The 23,182-nt window shown below is 32.9% G+C and overlaps 3 protein-coding genes across 4 annotated transcripts; 2 read left to right on the forward strand and 1 right to left on the reverse strand.

The window, feature by feature from the left end:
• The first annotated feature begins 4,953 nt into the window (after positions 1 to 4,953).
• On the forward strand, positions 4,954 to 6,307 carry LOC121224242 ((S)-8-oxocitronellyl enol synthase CYC2). Its single transcript, XM_041107131.1, has one exon. The coding sequence runs from the start codon at positions 5,158 to 5,160 to the stop codon at positions 6,259 to 6,261; it is 1,104 nt and encodes a 367-aa protein (XP_040963065.1). The 5' UTR covers positions 4,954 to 5,157; the 3' UTR covers positions 6,262 to 6,307.
• Positions 6,308 to 8,896: 2,589 nt separating this feature from the next.
• Positions 8,897 to 14,680, reverse strand: LOC107951243 (plant intracellular Ras-group-related LRR protein 7). Of its 2 annotated transcripts, none has more exons than XM_016886211.2 (10): positions 14,348 to 14,680; positions 13,050 to 13,119; positions 12,638 to 12,684; positions 12,168 to 12,276; positions 11,946 to 12,031; positions 11,456 to 11,546; positions 10,729 to 10,814; positions 9,720 to 9,806; positions 9,486 to 9,623; positions 8,897 to 9,209 (listed from the first exon to the last, which is right to left on the reverse strand). In XM_016886211.2, exons 1-9 carry the CDS (start codon positions 14,444 to 14,446, stop codon positions 9,513 to 9,515), a joined length of 786 nt encoding a protein of 261 aa, XP_016741700.2. In that variant the 5' UTR covers positions 14,447 to 14,680; the 3' UTR covers positions 8,897 to 9,209; positions 9,486 to 9,512. The 2 variants fall into 2 exon arrangements, with proteins under 2 accessions (XP_016741700.2, XP_016741698.2); XM_016886209.2 differs by lacking the exon at positions 14,348 to 14,680 and adding an exon at positions 13,192 to 13,592.
• Positions 14,681 to 16,144: 1,464 nt separating this feature from the next.
• Positions 16,145 to 22,416, forward strand: LOC107943914 (pre-mRNA-splicing factor ATP-dependent RNA helicase DEAH1). The gene is made up of 10 exons (XM_041107132.1): positions 16,145 to 16,276; positions 16,438 to 16,741; positions 16,845 to 16,975; positions 17,066 to 19,519; positions 19,619 to 19,681; positions 19,961 to 20,084; positions 20,172 to 20,272; positions 21,067 to 21,129; positions 21,231 to 21,303; positions 22,030 to 22,416. Exons 2-10 carry the CDS (start codon positions 16,618 to 16,620, stop codon positions 22,098 to 22,100), a joined length of 3,204 nt encoding a protein of 1,067 aa, XP_040963066.1. The 5' UTR covers positions 16,145 to 16,276; positions 16,438 to 16,617; the 3' UTR covers positions 22,101 to 22,416.
• The last annotated feature ends 766 nt before the right edge of the window (positions 22,417 to 23,182 follow it).

Genomic DNA, 23,182 nt, shown 5'->3' on the forward strand with positions numbered 1-23,182 from the left:
TGAATTGGTTTTGGTTATAAAGGTCGGAGAGACTATATATATATATATGGGAAAGGCTTTCTTCTTCAGGGATGATTCTTTTATTCTTCTTGTTCTTCTTTTCTCTAGTTTACCATGGAAGAGAGAAATGTTATGAAATATTCATGCATGAAAGGGAGAGACTAAGGTTTAAGTCTCAGAAATTGGAAATCTTGCATACTGGAGGCTCACGTAGCAAGGGAAAAAGGCTTAGAATATGGATCTGGCGTCAACTTTTAGATGAGCTCTCGAACTCAGATCTTGAATGGATGTGTTCTGTGTCATCAACATTGAATATGATGAATCAGTGTTTTACTAATGGTGAATTCACTTGTTGCAAAGTGTTGATGTCTTGTGTGTACATGTAATGTTGACATGCAAATACTATTGGTAATGAGTCTGATCGTTCTGAATAGATGAAATGTTTGGCGTGGTATATATTGTGTAATGAGATGTGACTGTATGGTTGTGGGTTATTTATGTTAAGTAAAAGAAAGGCTTGGCATGAAGTTGTGTTGCGTATTGAATTGATATGAATGATTGGTAATAAATGTGATTATGTTGCATAATGGTATGACCGGCATATCATATGTCGTGTGATAGACAATATCTGTTAGCGGATTGTTGTATATGTTAGGCATGATATTTATATGGCTTTGCGGAGGTTTAGATGGTCATACACGAGATTGCATATACATTTTATTTATGTGGCTTTGAGGGAGGTTCGGTTGGACTGAGCCAGGAAAGGAGATTAAATGATACAGAGACTTAGTGCATACTCATTTAAGAGCCCCTTGTGTAGGACGTATAAGAGCCTTTTATGGGACGTACGAGATCCTTTAATGGTACGTATAGAAGTACATGGCCATGGTATTACCAGAAATATGGGAAGTTCACAAGGACTACCTAATAAGGGAAGTCCATAAGGACTATCTAATGTGGGAAGTCCGGAGAGACTATCTAAATGTTAAAGTCCATCAGGGATATAAAATGTGGAAGTCCGTTAAGATAATCTTAAGTGTAGAAGCCCATTAGGACTATCTAATGTGGAAATTCGTGAGGATTATCTAAAATGGGGAAAGTCCACCGAGACTTTCGCTGAAGGGGAAGTTCGCCAGAACTACTATGTAAATATGATTCCACATTATGCCTGTTTGTAAGAGTCTGCAACTAGGTGATCTATTACATTGAGAAGGCTGTTGTGCCTATGCTAGCGAGATAAGTGAGGCGGATACAAGTTATGACGATCTGCCAATTTATCTTACAGCTTGCATATACAGTGGATATGGAATTCACTCTAGTGAGAGTTTACAGGCTTATTGGGGATTTGTATCTGATTTTATAAGTCCGTCAAGTATGGGCTTGTTTTCTTGAAATCCAATATTATTGGCAAACTATCTATTTACGCGAGACCGTACAAGAAATATATGATAGTTTGTCAAGATTGTTTCCTATGTATGTTTCCGCAGAAAGGGGATTCGTTGATAAGAATTCTCCTACGAGTTATTTGTTTCAAATAGATAACCACCAGGAGTAGATCCTCTATTCATAGTACAGAGAAGGAATGGGGTGTATTGTCCGATCTGTCCATGTGACAGGGAAAAGCAAACTTTCTATATTATGTCGTAAGGGTGTTTCCCTTATGGATTCAGTAGGATCATAATGTAAGTTCGAGTTTGGTAGGACAAAACACTACTTATCGCCTGCAATAGGGACCTTTGCCAAGAACAGTCGTAGGTGGATATTTGTAGTCATCAATGCAAGGCGCGTTATGGGAATTGTTGACGAATTATCTTTTGCAATTCGCAAGTAGGAAACTGCGAAAGTTTCCCTCTTGAGGAGATAGTTACACAAGGGCAATAAAGGGAATAAAATAAAAATGGAAGGGAAAATGGCCAAGGAACCACCTACTTTGGAAAGGATGATGGTGTACCATCTTGATACGGACAAAACTGTCGTGAAGTTCCAGTCACGAAGTGCAAACTTGTTAGAGTTGTGTTAATAAGGTATGAAACTCATTAAGTTCATTTGAACTTACACGTGTTATTATGTATTGCAGGCAAATGGGGGATTATGCGAGTTCAAGAAAGGACCAAGCTAGAGTTCGTAGTGTATCAGCGAATTTGTTTCTTAGTTGTAAGTAAAATTAAATGGTCAAATTACAAATTTTAATACAAAGTGACTATTTTAAACAGATTTATTGATGTACATTTTTGTATATTAAAATAAAGATTTATCATCATCATAGATTCTGAAAGATTATAATTTACTTAGTAATGGTATTAAGTATATACTAGAGGTGCTCATGGGCCGGGCGGCCCGCCCGAAATATGGGAGGGTTTGGGTAAAAATATAGGCCCGAAATATGGGCTTGGGCAAAAAAATGAGGCCCGATTAAAAAACGGGTTGGGCCTCGAGAACCACTTTTTTGGCCCGAGCCCGGCCCGGCCCGAATATAATAAATACTTTTATTTTTTTAATTTTAAAATACTTTTAAAATACTTTTTTTTAATTTTTTTAATTTTAAAATATTTTTAAGATACATTTTTAATTTTTTTAATTTTAAAATATTTTTAAAATAATTTTTTTAATTTTTAAAATAAAATTTTGGTATTTATTTAAAAAACGGGCCGGGCTTATGATTTTTTCTCGGGCCGGGCCTGGGCAAAATTCTAGGCCCATATTTTGGGCCGGGCCAAAATTTTTTCTGGGCCCGGCCCGGCCCATGAGCAGCTCTAGTATATACTAGTCTTCATTCTTTTCTCATTGGAATATAAATGCTGAAAGTATAAGTTAGATCATAATTAGTTGGATCGTGACATTTTATAGTTCAAACCTGACGATGATGAAACTCATAGTTGGACGCGCTTTCACACACTCTTCAAAATCGATCTATTTCCCTAAATTTTCAAAAAAAACGACCTATTTGACCAATTAAAAAAAATTACATATTTAGAGAATTTATCCCATTAAACAATGCTAGCCTGCACTATTATGCATTAAAATGCATGTGAGTTGTTTAAAATTATGGTATTAAATACGTTTATATATATTTTAACAACTTAATTTTAAAAATAATTATCTATTATTTTAACATAATTTGATTTTTTTTTACTATAACATAGTTTTAGCGAGTATATGAAATTTGGAAGTATTATATAAAACATTAGCAGCTTTTATTAAATTGGTAATAAAGTATATGAGAAATCGTTTTAAAAACATTAGCAACCTCAAGTAGTGTTTTTTTTATTGTAAATAATATTATGTAATAATAATTTGGCATAATCATTTATTTTATCCTCCAACTTAAAAAAAGATCTTTTTAGTCTTTTATTTATTTTCCACCTTTTTAGCCCTTAGACTTACGTTTTTTTGACAAATCACCCCAAAATGGATGAATTGCTATATGGACAACACATCATCATTTAATTAATTTTTAAAAATTTAAAAAATTAAAAAAATATAAATTTATTTTAAAAAATTAAAAATCGTTAAAATTATTAAAAAATAATATATACTTTTTAATTTTTGAAAAAAATAAATTAAATGCTGATATGTCATCCACTTTGTAATCCATGTGTATCCCACATCAGCAAAGTACTTTTCCATCCATTTTGAGGTGATTTAACAAAACATGCAAGGTCAATGATCAATAGAAGCAAAAAAATAAACGGAGAGCTAAAATGATTTTCTTTTATAAAATTAGAGGGCAAAAAAATCATTATGCCTAATAGTTTATAGCTTTAGGAATAAGCAAAAATTTAATTATAATATGAAAATTTTAATCATATATTGATAAATTTTAAAAAATGTAAAAAGTGGGAGGATGAAAAAGGTAAAATAAATTCAATTAATATGGAATTAAATTACCGTAAAATTGGACTGATTACAAAATACGAAAAATTAATCACTGGACTTGTTTTAATAAATACATTGGGAAATAAAAGAAAATTGAAGGGCCTATAAGGGAATTAAAGTTTATGGGACACCACAAGGGCGAAGCCAGAACAATTTTTTAGGGGCCGGAGTGAAATTTTAATTTTTTATAGTCTATATCTTTATAATTTTTAAAAAATTAAATCAAAATTTTATAATTTTAGGGGGTCAAAGTACAATTTTAACTTTATTAATTTAAAATTTTAAAAGGCTAAATGGCAAGTTTTCATTTTAGGGGGCCGGGGCCCCTGCCAACCATCCTAAATTCGCCTCTGGTACACTATCCATGCAACAAATTAAAATGCGAAAGGGTATTTTTGTTAATTCATGCATATAAAATATATATAACCAAAAAACTTACCTTTCTAAAAAAACCATTTACCTTAAACGTATTTTTTTTCTTCATTTTATTCATACGCCTAATGACTGTTAATAATATAATATCGATAGAAAAAAATTATATAAAATAATAATTTCACGTTATTATATGAAATAATGACACTACGTTATTATATCCGTATCTCTTTTATAATAATTTAATATTATATCAATTTTTTATTATGAATTTTAATATTTTCATAATCTTGAAAATTTTAAAATTTAATATAAAATTATTGATGTCACATTAAACAATTAAAAATATATAATATCCCTTAAGAGCGTCTTTAAAACCTGGTGTTTGCAACAAATGGCGAGTTGGGTGGGACTTGGTTGCATTTTTTGCCCTAATAACAGCATTGACCATTGACAAAAACAAACTTGGTGAACTGGATATGATGAAAGAAATACACAAATATTTTAAACCTTTTACTTGGAAATTGTAACTGAGATGCCAGCAAAGTGTCGGCCAATCTCACAATCTTGCCAGCGGACAAGTTAAATTTACCTGAGCTTTGACGAAGCCTCATGAAGATGCCAATCACTTCACAAAATAGGGCCTAACATGCCAATCACTTTACAAAGAAGTCTTTTGTTACTTAAAATATAATCTAATCCAACCAACAAATTCGCCATCAAAAGAAGTGAAGTTCCTGTTTTTTTCTTCAACCATGATTTTCCACCACACAAATTTCATTCATTACATCTACACATGCCAGCCTTAAGTGGTTCTTAAAGCTACTAATTAAAGTCATTTAAGACAGATTTTCTTTCTATAAAGATGGTTCAACGCTGAAGAGCCAAAGTATATCCAAGTTAAAACCAATGGCAGACAGTAATTGTGTTGCCATCGTCATTGGGGTTACCGGGCTTGTTGGAAGAGAGCTAACCAAAAGGCTCATCTCAAAATCCAAGTGGAAGATCTATGGTGTAGCTCGACAACCTGAAATAATACCCATCAAAAGTTCTAGCTACCATTTCATACCCTGTGACCTGTTAGATCCATTTGAAACCAAGCAGAAGCTATCAATACTGCATGATGTGACTCATGTTTTTTGGGTCACTTGGGCTTCCCAGCATCCATTGGATACTGCTGAGTGTTGTGAGGAAAACAAGGCAATGTTGTCCAATGTCTTGAGTGCCATCCTCCCCATAGCAAAGGGGATGAAGCATTTTGTCCTTCAAACAGGGATGAGTCATTATGTACCCGTGGCTGTGAATGGGAAAACAACCCATTTGTTCGATGAAGAATGGCCAAGACCGAAAGTGAGCTCCAACTTTTACTACGTCCTTGAAGATACCCTCCATGAGAGATTGGATGGTAAGGTGGGTTGGACTGTGCATAGGCCTGGCTTGTTAATGGGTAGTTCTAATAGGACTTTGTTTAATTTCATAGGGAGTTTATGTGTTTATGGTACTATTTGTAAGCATTTGAACCTCCCTTTTGTGTTTGGAGGGACAAGTGAGTGTTGGGAAGAGAGTTATATAGACGGCTCCGATGCCAGACTCGTCGCCGAACAACAAATTTGGGCAGCCACCAGGAATGGCGATGGAGTGTCTTCCAACGGCGAGGCGTTCAATGCAATCAACGGTTCGAGTTTCAGTTGGAAGGAGATATGGCCAATATTGGGAAAGAAATTTGGAGTTAGAGTGCCTAAAGAGACGTGTATGGAGGAATTTTGGTATACGAGGGCCATGGGAGACAAGAAAAGGGTATGGGAAGAAATAGTGGAGAAGGAAAGGTTGGTGGAGACGAAGATGGAAGAGTTGGCAAATTGGCAATTCATGGACATCTTGCTTAGGTTCCGAGCCAAACTGTTGGGGTCCAGAGCTAAAGTTGATGGGCTAGGTTTTACAATGAGATGCAACACATTTGATTCAATCTTGTATTGGATTGATGTCATGAGACATGAAAACTTCATTCCCTAGGCATTTTCTTTACAAAAATAAATTAAAGAAAATATGAGTTATGGAAGCAAGCAACCGTTTCTTGATTATCAATGTTCTGATACATGAAGTCATACTTTAATGCCTCCATTGTCGGAATATCTTTTATTTTTTATCATATTATTAAATAATTATAAATATAAAAAAATTATAATTTAATAAATTTTATAATAATTATGTACTTAAAAATAATTATAATTTAACCGATTGAGTCTTAGTTCGATTGACATAGATATTGTTGTCGTGAGTTCAAGTGCGTTGAAGCGCATTACCCTTCTATTTATGGATTGGAGAGACATTATGAGTAGTTCTAGGCATTATGTTAAAAAGAACATATATGATCGCAACCTATAATGAGATTATTCAAAAAATATATAATTTAATTTATAATTATTAGTTAAAAAAGTTGTGCTAATTTTAAAATAGAATTATTACTTGAATAAAACTCTAAGTATAAAATATAATAAAAAATATGATAATTATAATTATAATTTTAAAATTAAAATTATTAGTTAAAAAGTAGTTCACATAAAAAAAATTGTACTAACTTTATTGATGTAAAATAGAGTTATTACTCAAATAAAAATCTAAACATATTAATTATCACTTAATTAATATTAGAGTTATATACCAATTATTTAAGCTCAACTTTATAAATACCGTCGACATATATATTGAATCAAGCAGCATTTAGGAAAAAATTATCGATAAATAATAAGAGGCTGCTATCATTTATAAGTTAGAATTATATATAAAAAGCAATGGTTTTTCGAATAAACAATATTGAATCATATTCAAATTATAATGGTACCAAAAAAATAGAAAATTATTTTAATTATTAATGAGGTAATAATATTATGGTTTTTTTTAATAATTATGTTGTATATTAGTTATAATTGGATCTATCTGTTATTATTTGGGTATATGCGGAAAATATTTCATGAACTTATTTAAAAAAATAAATTTTAATCATTATTATTAATATAATTGAAATCACTTGTAACGCACGTAAAAAAAGAAAAAATCTAAGATAAAAACTTACACGAGTTGAATCTAAACTTGTAAAAAGAAATAATGAAAAGATTGTTTATTCAAATTTGATGACAAATATCGAATAAGAAGCTGCAATGAGTATGTAGACAAAAAAAAAAAGACCCCTTGACTTGTTGTATGATAGGGTGCTCCAGACGGGTGAAGTTAAAGTAGAAATTAAATTATAAATTTTATGATAGTAAAAATGTAATTTTATCGTTTTAATAGTCTATATTTTTATAAGTTTTAAAGATTAAATTAAAATTTTATATCTTTAGGGAGGGTTAAAGTGTAATTTTACTTTTACTAATTTAAAATTTTAAAAATTTTAAAAAACTTAAATAATTTTTTTTATTATTTTAGAGGTACCGGGTCATAGCAACCTGAGAAAACATATCATTTTAATATCTATTTTTGCTCTTCTATTATCATTTCTTCTATCCCATTACCTTATTTTACATTTATCTTACAAAATTCTCATTAACAGATCAAATAATTTCATGCGTAAAAAGTCTAGAAGGCTAAAAAATTGAAAACTAAAAAAACTATAAAATTTCTAAAACTAATTATAAAAACATTGAAATTTCTTATCAACCGATCAAATAATGTCACATATAAATTTAGCTCTAAATTATTTACAATTTTTTGGTCAATTTGGCCATTATTCTTTTTTAAATTAAATTTGGTTATTAACTTTTAAAAAAGATTCAATTCATTTTTTTAAAATGAAAATACCGACTAAAAATTTAATTTTTTAGTGATGTTGACATGGGTGTGGCAGTCCACATATATTCAAAATTATAAAATATTCAAAAAAAACTAAAAGTTAATAAAAAATTAAAAAAATTAACATGAAGTATATGTGAATTATCATGCAAGCTGCTATGTTTAAAAAAAAATTCGTGTATCTTTCATCATATCTAGTTTACCAAGTTTGGTTTTGTCAATGGTCAATGTTGTTATTAGGGAGCAAAGTTTTTATTTAAGTTATTGAACTATTCAAAAGTTTTTATTTAAGCCATTAGGCTATTAAGTTTTTCTTTTTAAAGTTTTGCCAACAAGCTCCAAGTGATGATTTGACGATTGGTACAGTAGATCAATACCTATCGACGAGTAGAAAAACATATTTTAGATCCAAGTAAATCTAACGGTTAGTGTTGGAGATTGGAGAAAAAAATTGTTTGAATTTTAGTTTACAGATTCATGACATCCAAAGATGTTTAATGAAATAAAAATTGAATTGTAGAGAGAAGGGGAAAGAGAACTTTTGATTGGTGCAGACAGTGCAAACATAGAAAACTATATAGTATCGATTTTAACAGCTAAGTAACTTAAATGAAAACTTTTGAATACTTCAATTTCCAAATTGTTATTTTTTTTAGTTAAGTGACCAAAATGAAAACTTACCCATAATTTAGTTACTAATGATGTAGTTTACCCTTTTCTAATAGAGTCAATGTATTGGGGTAAACATTGTAATGGAAGTGAAGTTTATATCCTAAACTGTTGTGCAAAATTCTTTTTAAGTTCCAAGCTGAGAAAACCGGGAAATTTTAGGGGGAAATTTTTGCATTAAGCCTAAATAAATTTCAAAATTGTATTCACTATCACTTATTTAACATGAATCAAACTCCCTTCATTTAGAAGGGGCATAATATTTGAATGGAATCAATCATTCTCTAACAAGAAAGACAAGAAGTTGTTTAATATACAGCCCTGCAAATTACGGGCATATATCATTTTACAATAAAATCCAATAGAAATTTGAAAGTACACATTGTTGTTTGTCGTCCAAACTGCAACACCAAGCTATTTGATGTCTAATGTTGTCAAGATAATAACCAACTATTCCAGGCTCGCCTCGACTGCTGAAGCTCAAGCTTGACCATTTTCCATTCCTTTCAGAAGAAAAAAAAGGAGTTAATTAAATCATCAATCGAGTTTGCGAATAAGAAATAAGCGAAACTTGTAATGTTTTACATGTTTCATTAAATATCACATATGCATGACCTTCAGCCAAAGTAGGATACATACAGGCTCGATGCAACTTGCTCTGTAGCTCAAACTGCTAGAGCTTAACACTAACTGAATTGAATTTGAGTTTATTTTTCAAGCAAAACATGATTAGCTTATGACTATGAGTATACGTGTCTTAAATTTGTTGTAGACTCTACCTCACCAGAACTTTGAATGCAAAGGAGTTATAGATCAACACCCTCATCAAGGCCTTTCGAACCAATCATCACATTCGAGTCAAGTTGCTTGTCAAACTTCTTTTTCCTCCTTGCTTCAAATTCTTCGAATCCATCCATCTATATATGCATATGTTTTGGTTAATTAAAGCATATAAAACTTATGAGATCTTTCTGGAATATTTGAACCAATTCAAGGAGAATGGAGAAGCTTACTTGTTGAAACTGAGACATCGAAATGGGGTTGTCATGAAGTGAGAAATTCTGGAGAGCTTTACAGTCTTTCAATATATTAGGAGGTATCTGTCAACCAAGAGATATCAGAGTACAAATAGAAACAAACTACAAAATATTGTCTTTAAACAATGTTTTATTATATGTTACTCAGACTTAGGTGCAGGTGTTGGATATAAGTATGTGCCCAACATGGGAAGAATCGGGTTTTTCCAAGGTTTTTCATGTATTTGGAGGATCATTGGATATCATATTCCCAAACCTTGTGCCAAACATTGGTATGATAGTTTATATATATACATATATGGAGGATCCATAGATGTCATGTTTCTAAGCCTTGTGCTCCACTTTGATGCCAGATATGAATACTTAAAGAAAAATGAAGAGTCGGACTAGGGTAATTGAAAAGCAAGCATGACAGCAACATAACAATTACAGTTTGATCAGCAAACTTATGCTATCAATTTTTATAATCATGTTTATTGGTATTTTACATCATTGTAAAATTTAAGAACTTCACATGGTTCAACAAATATTTAATTCAAGATTAGTTATTCCCAATGGTTAATCTTTTACAAGAGTTCATATATGGTATAATAAAAAATTAGCCAGTGTTATTGCTACAGTCGACTGACAGCAAGGTACTCTCGTTTCCCTGAATCATATCACAGCAGGTCTTGCTCTCAATCCAATATTGTCTTCTTAAGGCACCTACAAGTCCCTCGAGGCTTTGTCATCCAAAGTGTGCCTCTCCAAGTTCAAACCTAGGACCTCCCCCATATAGGAATAGAAGGCTTTTCCGTAACTGTGGTACTAGGGTGACAAAACCTTGAGGGACCCTTGGATGCCTAAAGAGGATAATATCGAATTATGGGTATGACACAATGCAATATGGTTCAAAAAAACAAGTAAACCTTGCTGGTTGACAGGTCGTGATAGTTATTGTGCAGCATGAGGAAGTTAGAAATGATGGAAACTGTGTGGTAATTACCTGGTTGACTTTGTTATTGTTTAAGCTAAGTGACTTTAGTTGAACAAGATTACAAACAGATGCAGGAAGTTCTTCAATAAGATTATCTGCAAAGGTAAGTAAAATTGTAACTTTGTGAGTTGTAGAAACAGTATTGAATGCATGAAAGTGTAGCATTTTATTTTCACTGGTCTATGTTATATGCTATAACTTTGGATGAACAAGGCTTGCAAGGGTGAAGCCAGAAAATTACGTTGGGGCCAGAAATGAATTATAAATTTTTTGGGCAAGAGTGCAATTTTACCTTTATAGTTTCATGTAATTTTATAAAATCTTAAGGGTCTAAATGGTGGTTTTACCATTTTTGGGGGCCAAGGCCACTGCTAGGCCCCGTCTTTGCCCTGAAGGCCTAATCAACTACTTAATATGGACCTCTGACTCTTCATTTTAAATGAAGTACTTCTGTGCTGTACACATTCGGACATGGATTGGCGGTCTTCCAACCATATCAAAAAATTAAAGAATATGAGCATACCCATGATGGACATATAACCATATCCAACACTCACATCTGAGTCCAGAGATATGGTGGTTCAATTTCTTCTTATTTTTTCCATGTATTTAGAGCCTTCTTGGAGGGTCATCTCATATCCGCATATTAATGATCGTATTAAAAAATGTGTAGTAAATGAGCATTCCAAGAAAAATGAAGAATCAAAGCAACATTAGTAAATATGCAGAAACACACCATTTGCTTGCAGTTCTTCCAAAGAAGAGCAGATCCCAATTGATTCAGGAAGATACTTCAATTTATTATTAGACACATTAAGCAGAGACAACTGCACCATCAAACAACATAAATTAGATCCAGGAACTATATGAAACATAAAGTTGTTTATCGTAGGTTTATTTAGTTCTTTCAATAATGTCTAATGCTTAGTGCTCTTCTCAGTCTTCATTAATATCAAGTCGGATGATCTCGAGATTAAACTTGTGCTTAAATGTTGAACTACACAAACATGCAATTATATGCAAAACCAAGGAGTATAATGAACAGTTTCATACCATGTTACTCAGATATAAGTGTGAGAATTGGTAAAGGTATGTGTTTAGTACAGGTATGGCCAGATTTTTTTAAAGATTTTCTATTTTGGAGGACATTAGAGGTCATATATTCATATGCCAGATACGAGTACTTTCAACAAAATTGTAGAACTGGAGCACCATAAATAACTTACATTGCGCAAACTGCCAATAGTATTGGGCAAGGACATTAACATATTTCCAGAAATTGATAACTTCTCGAGTTTTACCAGCTCGCCCACTGACAAAAGAAATACAGTTAGAAGCCAATAAGACTTTACATTTACCCCATGAAGTTTGCAGACAATGCCATGAAGCAAATCTGCAAATAATGGAGGCAAGTAAATGCATTTATTTTTAAAATAAAGAGTGTTTACATTCATCTGGCAAAGAAGTAATTCGGTTCCCATCAAGTATCATAGCTTTCAGAGACTGAAGATTCCCCATAGTACTTGGTAATTGCTCAATATGATTAGAGGCTAAAATCTGGAAGGGAAAAAAGAAGAAAGAGCTACTTTAATATTTTCACTCTTTGTTGCTTGTATTCCGGTGTAAGTGTCAAATACAAATAATGTGTATAATACATATATGGTTAGGTTTTTCTAAGTTTTTCCAATTAAAGATTTGGATAGAAACGTCAACAAAAAGGTCCAACAACAAACACAATTGACATGAAAGCATAATTCGCCATTTATGTGTTGAAAGAAACCTATGTTGCTCTAACTTTTATTTATCATGATGTATTTGTTTTTGACACATTGATATTCGTAACCGACTCTTGCACCTGAGTCTGCATAACATGGAACGAAACTCTACATATGGCAAGCAACAATTGAGAATATCTTACCAGTCGCTGCATGTTGACTAGTTCGCTGATCTCCATAGGAATTTCAACTGCACGGAAGCATAAAAGTTGACAGAATAGTAACCAAACAATTTAATGCTTCATCGAACCAGGTTATGAGATTGAAAAGAAATGATACTCATTCTTTACTAAGGAAATCATATTTGACTGACTTTTGAAAAATCCTATATTGCTCAGACTATTCATTTTTTCTAAAATGCAGTATTCATGTCTGCCACGTGTATGAGAATATGACATCAAAAGATCCTCCAAATACATAAAACTTAGAAAAATCCAATCATACCTTCATACCTATATCCAACGCTCATTCTTGTGTCTGAGTAATATAGGCAAAATCTCCTAAGAAAGGAAGTTACTATTGTTTCATCTGATTCACAAGTTGAAAAAGGCATACCTAATTTATTTTGCGTTAAATCGAGAGTTCGTACAGATTTATCCAGATCAAGAACTTCATCAGGAAATGTCTGTTCCAAATCAAAGCACAAATTTCATCATATACACAAGGAACAAATGCAAAAATCCCCACTAGAACTCACTTGAACTACTATATTTCTCAACCAATAAGGTATAAAGGTGCCGACTCTGCTTGACTCCGAAATGTAATTACCGGAGACCAAGGGCCTTAGACCCAAAAAATAAACATGAACTCTGCATCTATTTAACTGTAATAGATAAACCCTGTTCAAGATCAAAATGCACATTTCATCACAAACGCAATGAACAAATGCAAGAAGTCCCATTGGAAGACATTTGAACTACCATGTTTCTCATTGAATAATACATGCAATTTGGGGTCTGATCCAGCTTGCCTTCATAATAGGCGGGATCCAATGTGACTGTAGGATATTGAAGGTCTTAGACCAACTGAATTTTGGAATAGTCAGACCCAATGTGGCTACTAGATACCAGGGTCTTAGACTAAATAAAAATTAACATGAACCTCCATGTATTTAATTGTAATAGATGAACCTCGTTCAAAATTTAAGTGTAAACAAATGCAAGAATCCCTATTGGAAGCCTTTTAAACTACCGTGTTTCTCAACCAATACGACATAAAATTTTGCAATAACAAATTAACATGAACCCTGCATCTATTTAATTGTAATTGGTACCCACACAAAGGCACAAATTTTAGATTAATGCTCTTTTTTATTAGCACTTGATATTTGCTTTCAGAATGCTTCTATAAAGCAAAAAGAAGTGCTAAAAACCAAAACCAAAATTGAATAAATATAAACAAATGACATTTTTTTTAATTTTTAATTCTTCATTAACTTGGATATTGATATTAAATTCTATAAGAATATCCTTATCATATAAACAACAATATTTATGCAAAACTTCTATAAACTTATAAAAGGAAGAAAAAAACATAAGAAGTTGGATAGAAATGGAGCAACATATTAAGCAAAATGCAGAAGATATCATCAACAAATAAACAATAGGCATTTATGGAAAACTAATATAAAGCTTAAAAGAACATAAGAAATTCCATAGAAATGCATAATTGGCCTATCATAAACAACATAAGGACTATTAAAATTCATATAAACAAACAAATTAAACAAAACCCTGAAACCATCATCATCATCACCTAAAATGTCTATTCACATCCTCAAATACTCAAATTATATATAAAAAAGAAAAAAGTGAAAATAAAAATTCATAGATAAATAAAAAAGGTTTGCTTACCTTTAATTTAGCTTCACGTAAGGCAACAATGCCAGTCGATCGCCATCGAGCAATTCGGTTAGCTTTGGAATCAGCAGCTTTACTTTCAGAAGATCCCATCTTTCTTCCTTTATTTACCCTCCTTTTTCCCCTTTTCCCTCAGAAAATTCGACGAAGAAAAAGAGCTACGAACAGGAAAAAGGGGAAAACTAAATAGAGATCAAAGAGATGGGTCGACTTGGAATTCAGAAATGGATAAGTCAACAAGGTCTCAAGTTTGGGTTAATTTTCAAAGAAGTTAGTTTCTCAGAAGAAAAAACAACGTTAACTTCATTGAATTGCATGGGATTTTTGGCGTTTGTGTTTTATAAAGGTGGTGGCATGTTTTATGTTGATTCGATTTTATTGTGTGTGTTTTTCGGTTACTAATTTTGGTTAATTCCATTTTGTTTAATTTTGCTATTAAGCCAGATTTATCCTCCTATCATATTCCTCTAATCAATAATTCAATATACTAATTATAAATTATTTTATTTATTGAACAATAATAAAATTTGAGTTAAATTATAGCAACATTTTTTTTAATGATCAAATTAAATTCATCTTATTGTAGTTTGACCAATTTTAATTTTTTATAATAATTGAAATCATTTCAATTTTTTATCCTTATATGAAATTTTAGTAAATATTTAAGAAAATAAAATATCCAAATTTTAGAAAAAAATTTAATGCATGCACGGATAGGTTAAATTTATTAAATTAATTTTTCCAAAACTATCAATTTTCAAGTCTAGAAGATCAGTCGACTTGCGACGCAATTTTGGGTTGAGATGTCTACATGTCGATAAAAGATTTATCTCTTAATTCCGATGCACACTTTGAATTATCTCATTTTAACTTTAAAAACTCAAAATATGACCGTTTTAGTAAAGATTACGCAAGTAGAATACGAGAATTATTAGTTTTAGACTTTGTTTAACTTTTAAACCATATTAAGGTCAATTTTAAGGCTCAATGTATTTATTAACTCTTATATTTTTTAAAATTATTTATTTCAAAATTTTTTAATATTTTAGATTAATAAAAGTTTGACCAAGTCTAAAGAAAATTATGTTTCTTTTGCAAGATAATTGACTAAGTTTTAAGAGGTTTAGTATTCAAGTAGAATTTAGAAGTACTTATAGCTAAACATGGCAAATCTAGCAATTTATTTCTCTCGATAAGTTTCATTCTCAATTATTTTTATGCTGCGGTTAACAAAATACTTATTCAATAAACATGTTTTAAAGTAGTTAGATATAATATAAAGAGATTAGATAGTACAATTAAAATTAATTTATTACTAATTCATATATCAAAATACAATAAAAAATATATAAAATCATAAATTAAATATATTGTAATTGATTTTTTAACTTATAATAAATAATTATTATATCTAAATTATATAAATTTAACTTCAATTAAAAACTTTTCTTCTTTTTCTCCCAATTGTTTGTTTCTTATATTTTATTTTGCTCAGCAGCAGCGGTGTCAGCCTATGGGTTGATTATCGTCCGTTTTTTTTCTCCTCCCACAAATTGTCAATGTGTCAAAATATTTTATTGATACTGAGGTTAATTTTCAACATGTTAGAATATTCTAGTGATGCTAAGACTAAAATTTTTACTGTATTGATGAAGCTTGTTTTTCGTCATCTATAATAATATTTATTATTTGTTTTTCTCTAAATTATCTGATTTCATTTATTGAATGAATTTTTAAATTTTTTATTAAAATTCATAATATTTTATCCAAATAAAATTATACATCCCTGCCGCCAAACAAGCAAGCTTCGGTTTTCCATTTCTGGGTCTCAAATATATATTTTCTTTAAATATATACGTCCGTCTCTTCCGCCCGTCTCTGACCTAAGCCCTCTCTTGCCAACGTACCAGTAAATTAAATCAGGTAATTGTTGAAACCCTAAACTTAAAATGAAGATTGATTTCCACTTGAATAATGAGACTTTGAGTTATCTGTTCTCCCCCCTTGCATCGCTCTAATATATCTGATTTTCTGTTTTTGATTCTACTGCTTGTTACTCCGTCTCATCGAATTCTTTTTATAAGGTATCGCCGCTATTTTCCGTCACACTACTATTTGCGGCCGCGAGCCGCTGCTATTGGTTTGAAATTTGTTCAAACCGCATTTGAGGTCTATAGAGATAGCAGCCGCAACACCACTATTTGGAACCCTAAGTTACAATCTCAAGTAGCCGCGTGATTTTGCAAGCTAGATCACCAACGTTCATGTCAGGCAATTCAAATTCCGGAGGAGGGGGAGGTAACCCTTTGAAGACTTGGGTCTCTGATAGGTTGATATCATTGCTGGGATTTTCCCAGCCCACACTTGTTGAATATACCATTGGGCTAGGTATGTCAATTTTGTCTTCTCTATATATGTATATCTGGGCATCTATAATTGAACACAAATACTCGAATATGCTACTTTTAATAAATTGTTCATGTTGTTGCAGCTAAGCAAGCAGCATCACCTGCTGATGTACTTGGCAAGCTTGAAGAATATGGCTTGCCATCATCTAATGATGTTCGATTATTTGCCGAAGAAATCTTTGGTAAAGTTCCTCGCAAAGCCTCCCGTGAAAATGTGAGTTAATATGTTAGCAGAGTTTTTTGTTTTTAATTTTTCTGCAATTATAATTTTTCTTGTAATTTATTTTCCCCTGGCCTGCTGTAGTTTTATCAGAAACAAGAAAGGGAAGCTGCTGTTTTCGCTAGGAAGCAAAAGGCCTATGCACTTTTAGATGCCGATGATGAAGAAGAAGAAGCTGGTGCCAATACCAGTGTTCATCGCCTGTCTTCCAATGAGCCTGATTCCGAGACCAGAAAAGGTGATAAGCATAAGAAAAGATTCAGAAAGAAGAATGAAAGTGAACAAGATGAAGATGACGAGGAGGTCATACATGTGGATGAAAAGAAAAGAGTTAAAAGACAAGCCGAGGATGATGGTTCAGAGTCAGAGGAGGAAAGATTGCGTGACCAAAGGGAGAGGGAGGATTTGGAGAGACATATAAGGGAACGTGATGCTGCAGCAACTAGGAAGTTAATGGAGCCAAAGCTTTCACGAAAGGAGGAAGAGGAGGCTATACGAAGATCTCAAGCTTTGGAGCAAGATGATATCAATAGTTTAAGGAAAGTTTCAAGACAAGAGTATTTGAAAAAGAGGGAGCAAAAAAAGCTTGAGGAGCTTAGGGATGATATAGAAGATGAGCAATACCTTTTTGATGGTGTAAAGCTTACTGAAGCAGAATATCGTGAGTTACAGTATAAGAAAGAAATATACGAGCTTGTGAAGAAGCGGACAGAAGAGGATGATGATATTGGTGAGTATAAAATGCCAGAAGCTTATGATCAAGAAGGGATTGTTGACCAGGATAAGAGATTTTCAGTGGCTCTTCAGCGTTATAGAGACCCTACTGCTGGGGATAAAATGAATCCATTTGCAGAACAAGAGGCCTGGGAAGACCATCAAATTGGCAAGGCCACATTGAAATTTGGGTCAAAAAATAAAAAGCAAACTACTGATGATTATCAGTTTGTGTTTGAGGACCAGATTGAGTTTATTAAGGCATCAGTTATGGATGGTGACAAGTTTGATAATGAGATGTCAACTGACTCACCTGAAACAACCAAGGCAAAATCTGAACTGGAGAAACTACAGGAGGACCGGAAAACTTTGCCAATTTATCCATATCGAGATGATCTACTTAAAGCTGTTGAAGAATATCAGGTTCTTGTTATTGTAGGAGAAACTGGTTCAGGAAAGACCACACAGATACCACAATATCTTCATGAAGCTGGTTATACCAAACGTGGGAAGGTTGGTTGTACACAGCCTAGACGAGTTGCTGCTATGAGTGTTGCTGCTCGAGTTTCTCAAGAAATGGGTGTCAAACTTGGCCATGAGGTTGGTTATTCTATTCGTTTCGAAGATTGCACTTCAGAAAAGACTGTATTAAAATATATGACAGATGGTATGCTGTTGCGAGAGTTGCTTGGTGAACCTGATCTTGCAAGCTACAGTGTGATAATGGTGGATGAGGCTCATGAAAGAACTGTATCAACTGATATTCTTTTCGGATTGGTGAAGGATATAGCACGATTTAGAAAAGATATCAAATTACTTATTTCAAGTGCAACACTTGATGCGGAGAAGTTCAGTGATTTTTTTGATTCTGCTCCAATTTTCAAAATTCCTGGTAGACGTTATCCTGTTGAGATACACTACACAAAAGCACCAGAAGCTGATTACCTGGATGCTGCAATTGTTACCGTACTTCAAATTCATGTGACACAGTCACCTGGAGATATTTTGGTTTTTCTCACTGGTCAAGAAGAAATTGAGACAGCAGAAGAAATTTTGAAGCATAGGGTAAGAGGCTTTGGGACAAAAATTGCGGAACTTATTATCTGCCCAATATATGCCAACCTTCCAACTGAGCTTCAAGCCAAAATATTTGAACCTACTCCTATTGGTGCACGGAAGGTAGTCCTGGCAACAAATATCGCAGAAACATCATTAACAATTGATGGTATTAAGTATGTCATTGATCCAGGTTTCTGCAAGATGAAATCTTATAATCCGAGGACTGGGATGGAGTCTTTGCTGGTAACTCCTATCTCTAAAGCTTCAGCTAATCAACGCGCTGGTCGCTCTGGGCGAACAGGTCCAGGAAAGTGTTTTCGGTTGTACACTGCCTACAATTATTATACTGAATTGGATGACAATACTCCTCCTGAGATACAACGAACCAACCTTGCCAGTGTTGTTCTTTCTTTGAAGAGTCTTGGAATTCATGATTTGCTAAATTTTGATTTTATGGATCCACCGCCAGCTGAGGCTCTACTGAAAGCTTTGGAACTTTTGTTTGCATTGAGCGCATTAAATAAACTTGGAGAGTTGACTAAAGTTGGTAGGCGAATGGCGGAGTTCCCTCTTGATCCAATGCTATCCAAAATGATAGTTGCTTCCGACAAGTACAAGTGTTCAGATGAGGTTATTTCTATTGCTGCTATGCTTTCGGTGGGGAATTCGATCTTTTACCGTCCAAAGGACAAACAAGTTCACGCTGATAATGCAAGGATGAATTTTCATACTGGCAATGTTGGTGATCATATCGCTTTAATGAAGGTTAGTTTTTGGGAGAATAAATATTGTTTTTAAGGATTGCCACCCTTTTTGTTCCAGTTTTTGCATTTTAATGATTTGATATGTTGACTTATTTTCTAGGTTTACAATTCCTGGAGGGAAACAAATTTCTCAACACAGTGGTGTTACGAAAATTATATTCAGGTATAGTTCTTATTACCTTGATCTTCTTGTTGTATGGATCATTTTAAGTGCTTGTTCTCTTGATTGAACTGTGTTTAACCTTTTTGTTTAAAAAAAAACTTGTAAGACTTCTTTCATGTACTGATTTTGAAATGAACCTCTGAATTTATTAATGTATCTGTTTGCTTCATGATGAATGAATATGATTTTTCTTGTCTTTCCTAGTGTTCATTTGTTTCCTATTTGTTGATAACTTATTATTTATGTTGCTTCTGTTATTTGTGATTTCAACTTTTTTAGGTCAGGAGCATGAAGCGTGCAAGAGACATTAGAGATCAATTAGAGGGTCTTCTGGAGAGAGTTGAAATCGAACTGACATCCTGTCCTAATGATTTAGAGGCTATAAAGAAGGCAATTACATCTGGTAAGTTTCCAAGCATTTATTGCTAGCAGCATCTTTGAGCTGGAAGTGCTCCAGCTGTTGACTGTAAAATTCAAAATATTTTTTCAGGATTTTTCCCTCATTCGGCAAGGTTACAGAAAAATGGTTCTTACCGTACTGTTAAGCATCCACAGACTGTTTATATACATCCAAGCTCAGGGTTGGCACAGGTAAGGTTTCCAATTATTTATTTCTGTAATTAAATTTAAAGGGATTATTTGCCTAATGTACTGCATGATTGACGTAATTGCTTCTACAAATGCTTTTGTGATTACAAGAATCGCCTTCTTACTCTGTTGTCTAGAGTTGAGTGAATATTGCTGTGGATGGTTCTAGTGTTCATTTTATTTACCAGGTAGGGCTGATGTTAGGAGGATATGTTATTGCTTGAAGTTTTAAAGTGACAAAGCAAGCTAAATAAACAAAAGTGTTATATTAGGCTCAATTTGGTTGAAGTGTTTGCAATTTGGTTTTTGCTTTTCAGAAAGCAAAAAAAAAAAACACAAGATAGAAACTGAATAAAACTCCGAAGCCAAATAGCAAAAGTGTCAACTAAACAGAGCCTTAATTTCTTTGTCTTTCCAATATACAAGTTAGGTTGCTGCAATGTGGGTGGAAAACTTCTTTAGGTTTATCATCCAGTCTGTCACTCTTATCTGAAGAAAAGATAAATTTAGTCACTAAAACGGGTTTGTCTCTTCTACCATATGTTCATTGTTTCATTTGCATACAGTTGACAAGTGTGCAATTGCATAAGCCAACCCTGCCCTGGATGTTAAGTCTGTTAACAAACATGCATGCAAGTTTGTTTTTAAAGGTTTGCATGTTTTCTGCTGTTTTGTTTCTTTCCATTCATTCCCTGTGGGGTGTTGGGGGGGGGGGATCAAGTTTGGTGTTGCCTCCAATATAAAATCAAGTATTCTGATGTTCCCCACCATTTACAATTCTTTTTTGCTGTCCTCAGGTGCTCCCGAGATGGGTGGTATACCATGAATTGGTTCTTACCACCAAAGAATACATGAGACAAGTAAGTCTTCTTTTCCCCTTGGAGTATAAAATAACTAGTGTCTAGTTGTTGCTTGGTATGCGTTCATGACTAATGCCAATACTGTGGGTGTTCAATTGCAGGTAACTGAGCTGAAACCGGAATGGTTGGTGGAAATAGCCCCACATTACTACCAGATGAAGGACGTCGAAGATGGTATGCTCTCTCATTCTCTCTCCAAATCTTCAACCCTACATCCTCCAATTTTCCTGCACTGCCCCCTCTCCTTAGCTCTTCCATGCATACACATGGTTATATCATTTCATGCACTCAAGTGCCTTCTGATGTTTCTTTTGTCATGGATAATGTTATTGAGGCCTCTAAATGATCATAACTACACTATGATTAATCTCTTAGTGTACGTAAATTTCTTGGTAATTAAATCTAGTGATAACTAGACTCCTCGAGTTCACACATATGGCAGCTAAGGTTGATTGCATTACTCAACCATAATATGCTGGGAATTCTTACAATTGATTAAAAGCTATATATAATTAAATAACTTGCATGATATAAAAAGTAACAACATAAACTAAGTAGTATGGTCGCCCAATTTGTTTTTTTGCATTCCATATCGGCACCCCGGTTTCATCTTTATGTCAAGAACCATCTGTTTGTTTTCTAGTAATATATTTTGCTCCTTGAATTATATATTCGGAGATAGCATTGATTGCTACGGTCGTATCATAAATACTGATATATTTACTCTGCATTCGCATATCAAGTTAAAAAATGACGAGTGGGAAATTCTTCACTGGATATGGAGGATAGACTGTTACATGATAACCATTTATATACTGACTGCTCGATTCGCAGCAACCTAAATTTTTTGTATTTAGTTTTTGAAATGCATGAATAACTGAAGCATTATTTTCTATGCAGCTGGATCAAAGAAAATGCCGAAGGGACAGGGGCGAGCAGCAGAGCAACCACCTGCTTCTGGTAAGGTGTAGACGGTCGTGATTGCATTTGGCATAGAAAAGAAACATTGGAAAGTGGCTTGTTTTGGGACACAAGTGCTTCAGCAACCATTGTAAATACAATTTTGTAGGTATTAATCTGACCACTGTAACTGTAAAGCACTTGGCATATGATTCTGGTGTAGCATAATTGATATCATGTTGCATCATTATTAAGCTCGTCCTGGTTAAAAACTGATTAATCTGATGTAGATCAAAATAATCTATTTTCATCAAAATTTGTTGTCTGTTTTCTAGTTTGTTGTAGAAATTACAATTTCTTATTATTTTAAAGAATTTCCTTTATTCACGTGAAAGTGTTTGTTATTTCTCTCCGGTGAAGAAGAAAAAGCCGAGGAAACTTGCTTTCTAAATTAGGAAAGGTTTTTTCTTTTAATTATTTGTTGATTGAAATGAAAGCCGATTCGTTAGTCATTATATTGATTAATAAATATAAGCAACTAAGGGCATTTTCTAGTTTTTGTTCAAAAGAAACTTCGATTACGAAAAGGAAATTCAGAAGCAATCACACATGCAGATTGCAGCCAATGTTTTGATCTGAGAAAATGCCGTCAAATCAGCATTAAAGTAGTTAAAAGAGCATGAACTAATTGGCAATGGGATTGAATCACAATTAGTTTCATGGCTGGTCAGGTTGGATTGAGTCACGGCCTTGGAATTTGCTTTTGTATTTTTATGTTTGAAGTTTAGATTAGACCGGCATAATGTCCATGTATACATTTTCTGCGAATTTGGTTTTTGTTTATTTAAATAAAAATGCTGACATGACATTATTTATTATAAGTAACTTTTAACAAAAATTTAAAAATCATAAAATTTTAAAAATATTATAACAATTCATAAAAAATAAAAGAAATATTATATTAATTGTCATGTGGGTTATCATAATTAAAGATTTAATTAAAAAAATTAAAAGATTAATTTAACTAATTTTGATAAAAACTGTAAACATTAATTTTTGTAAAAGAGATTGAAAAACATATTTAACTAGAAAGAAATGATTAAATTGATAAAAACAACAAGAATAAAACATTTAAACGCATATATCAAAAGTG

The sequence above is a fragment of the Gossypium hirsutum genome, chromosome D12 (genome assembly GCF_007990345.1).
Source record: "Gossypium hirsutum isolate 1008001.06 chromosome D12, Gossypium_hirsutum_v2.1, whole genome shotgun sequence".
Taxonomy (NCBI): domain Eukaryota; kingdom Viridiplantae; phylum Streptophyta; class Magnoliopsida; order Malvales; family Malvaceae; genus Gossypium; species Gossypium hirsutum.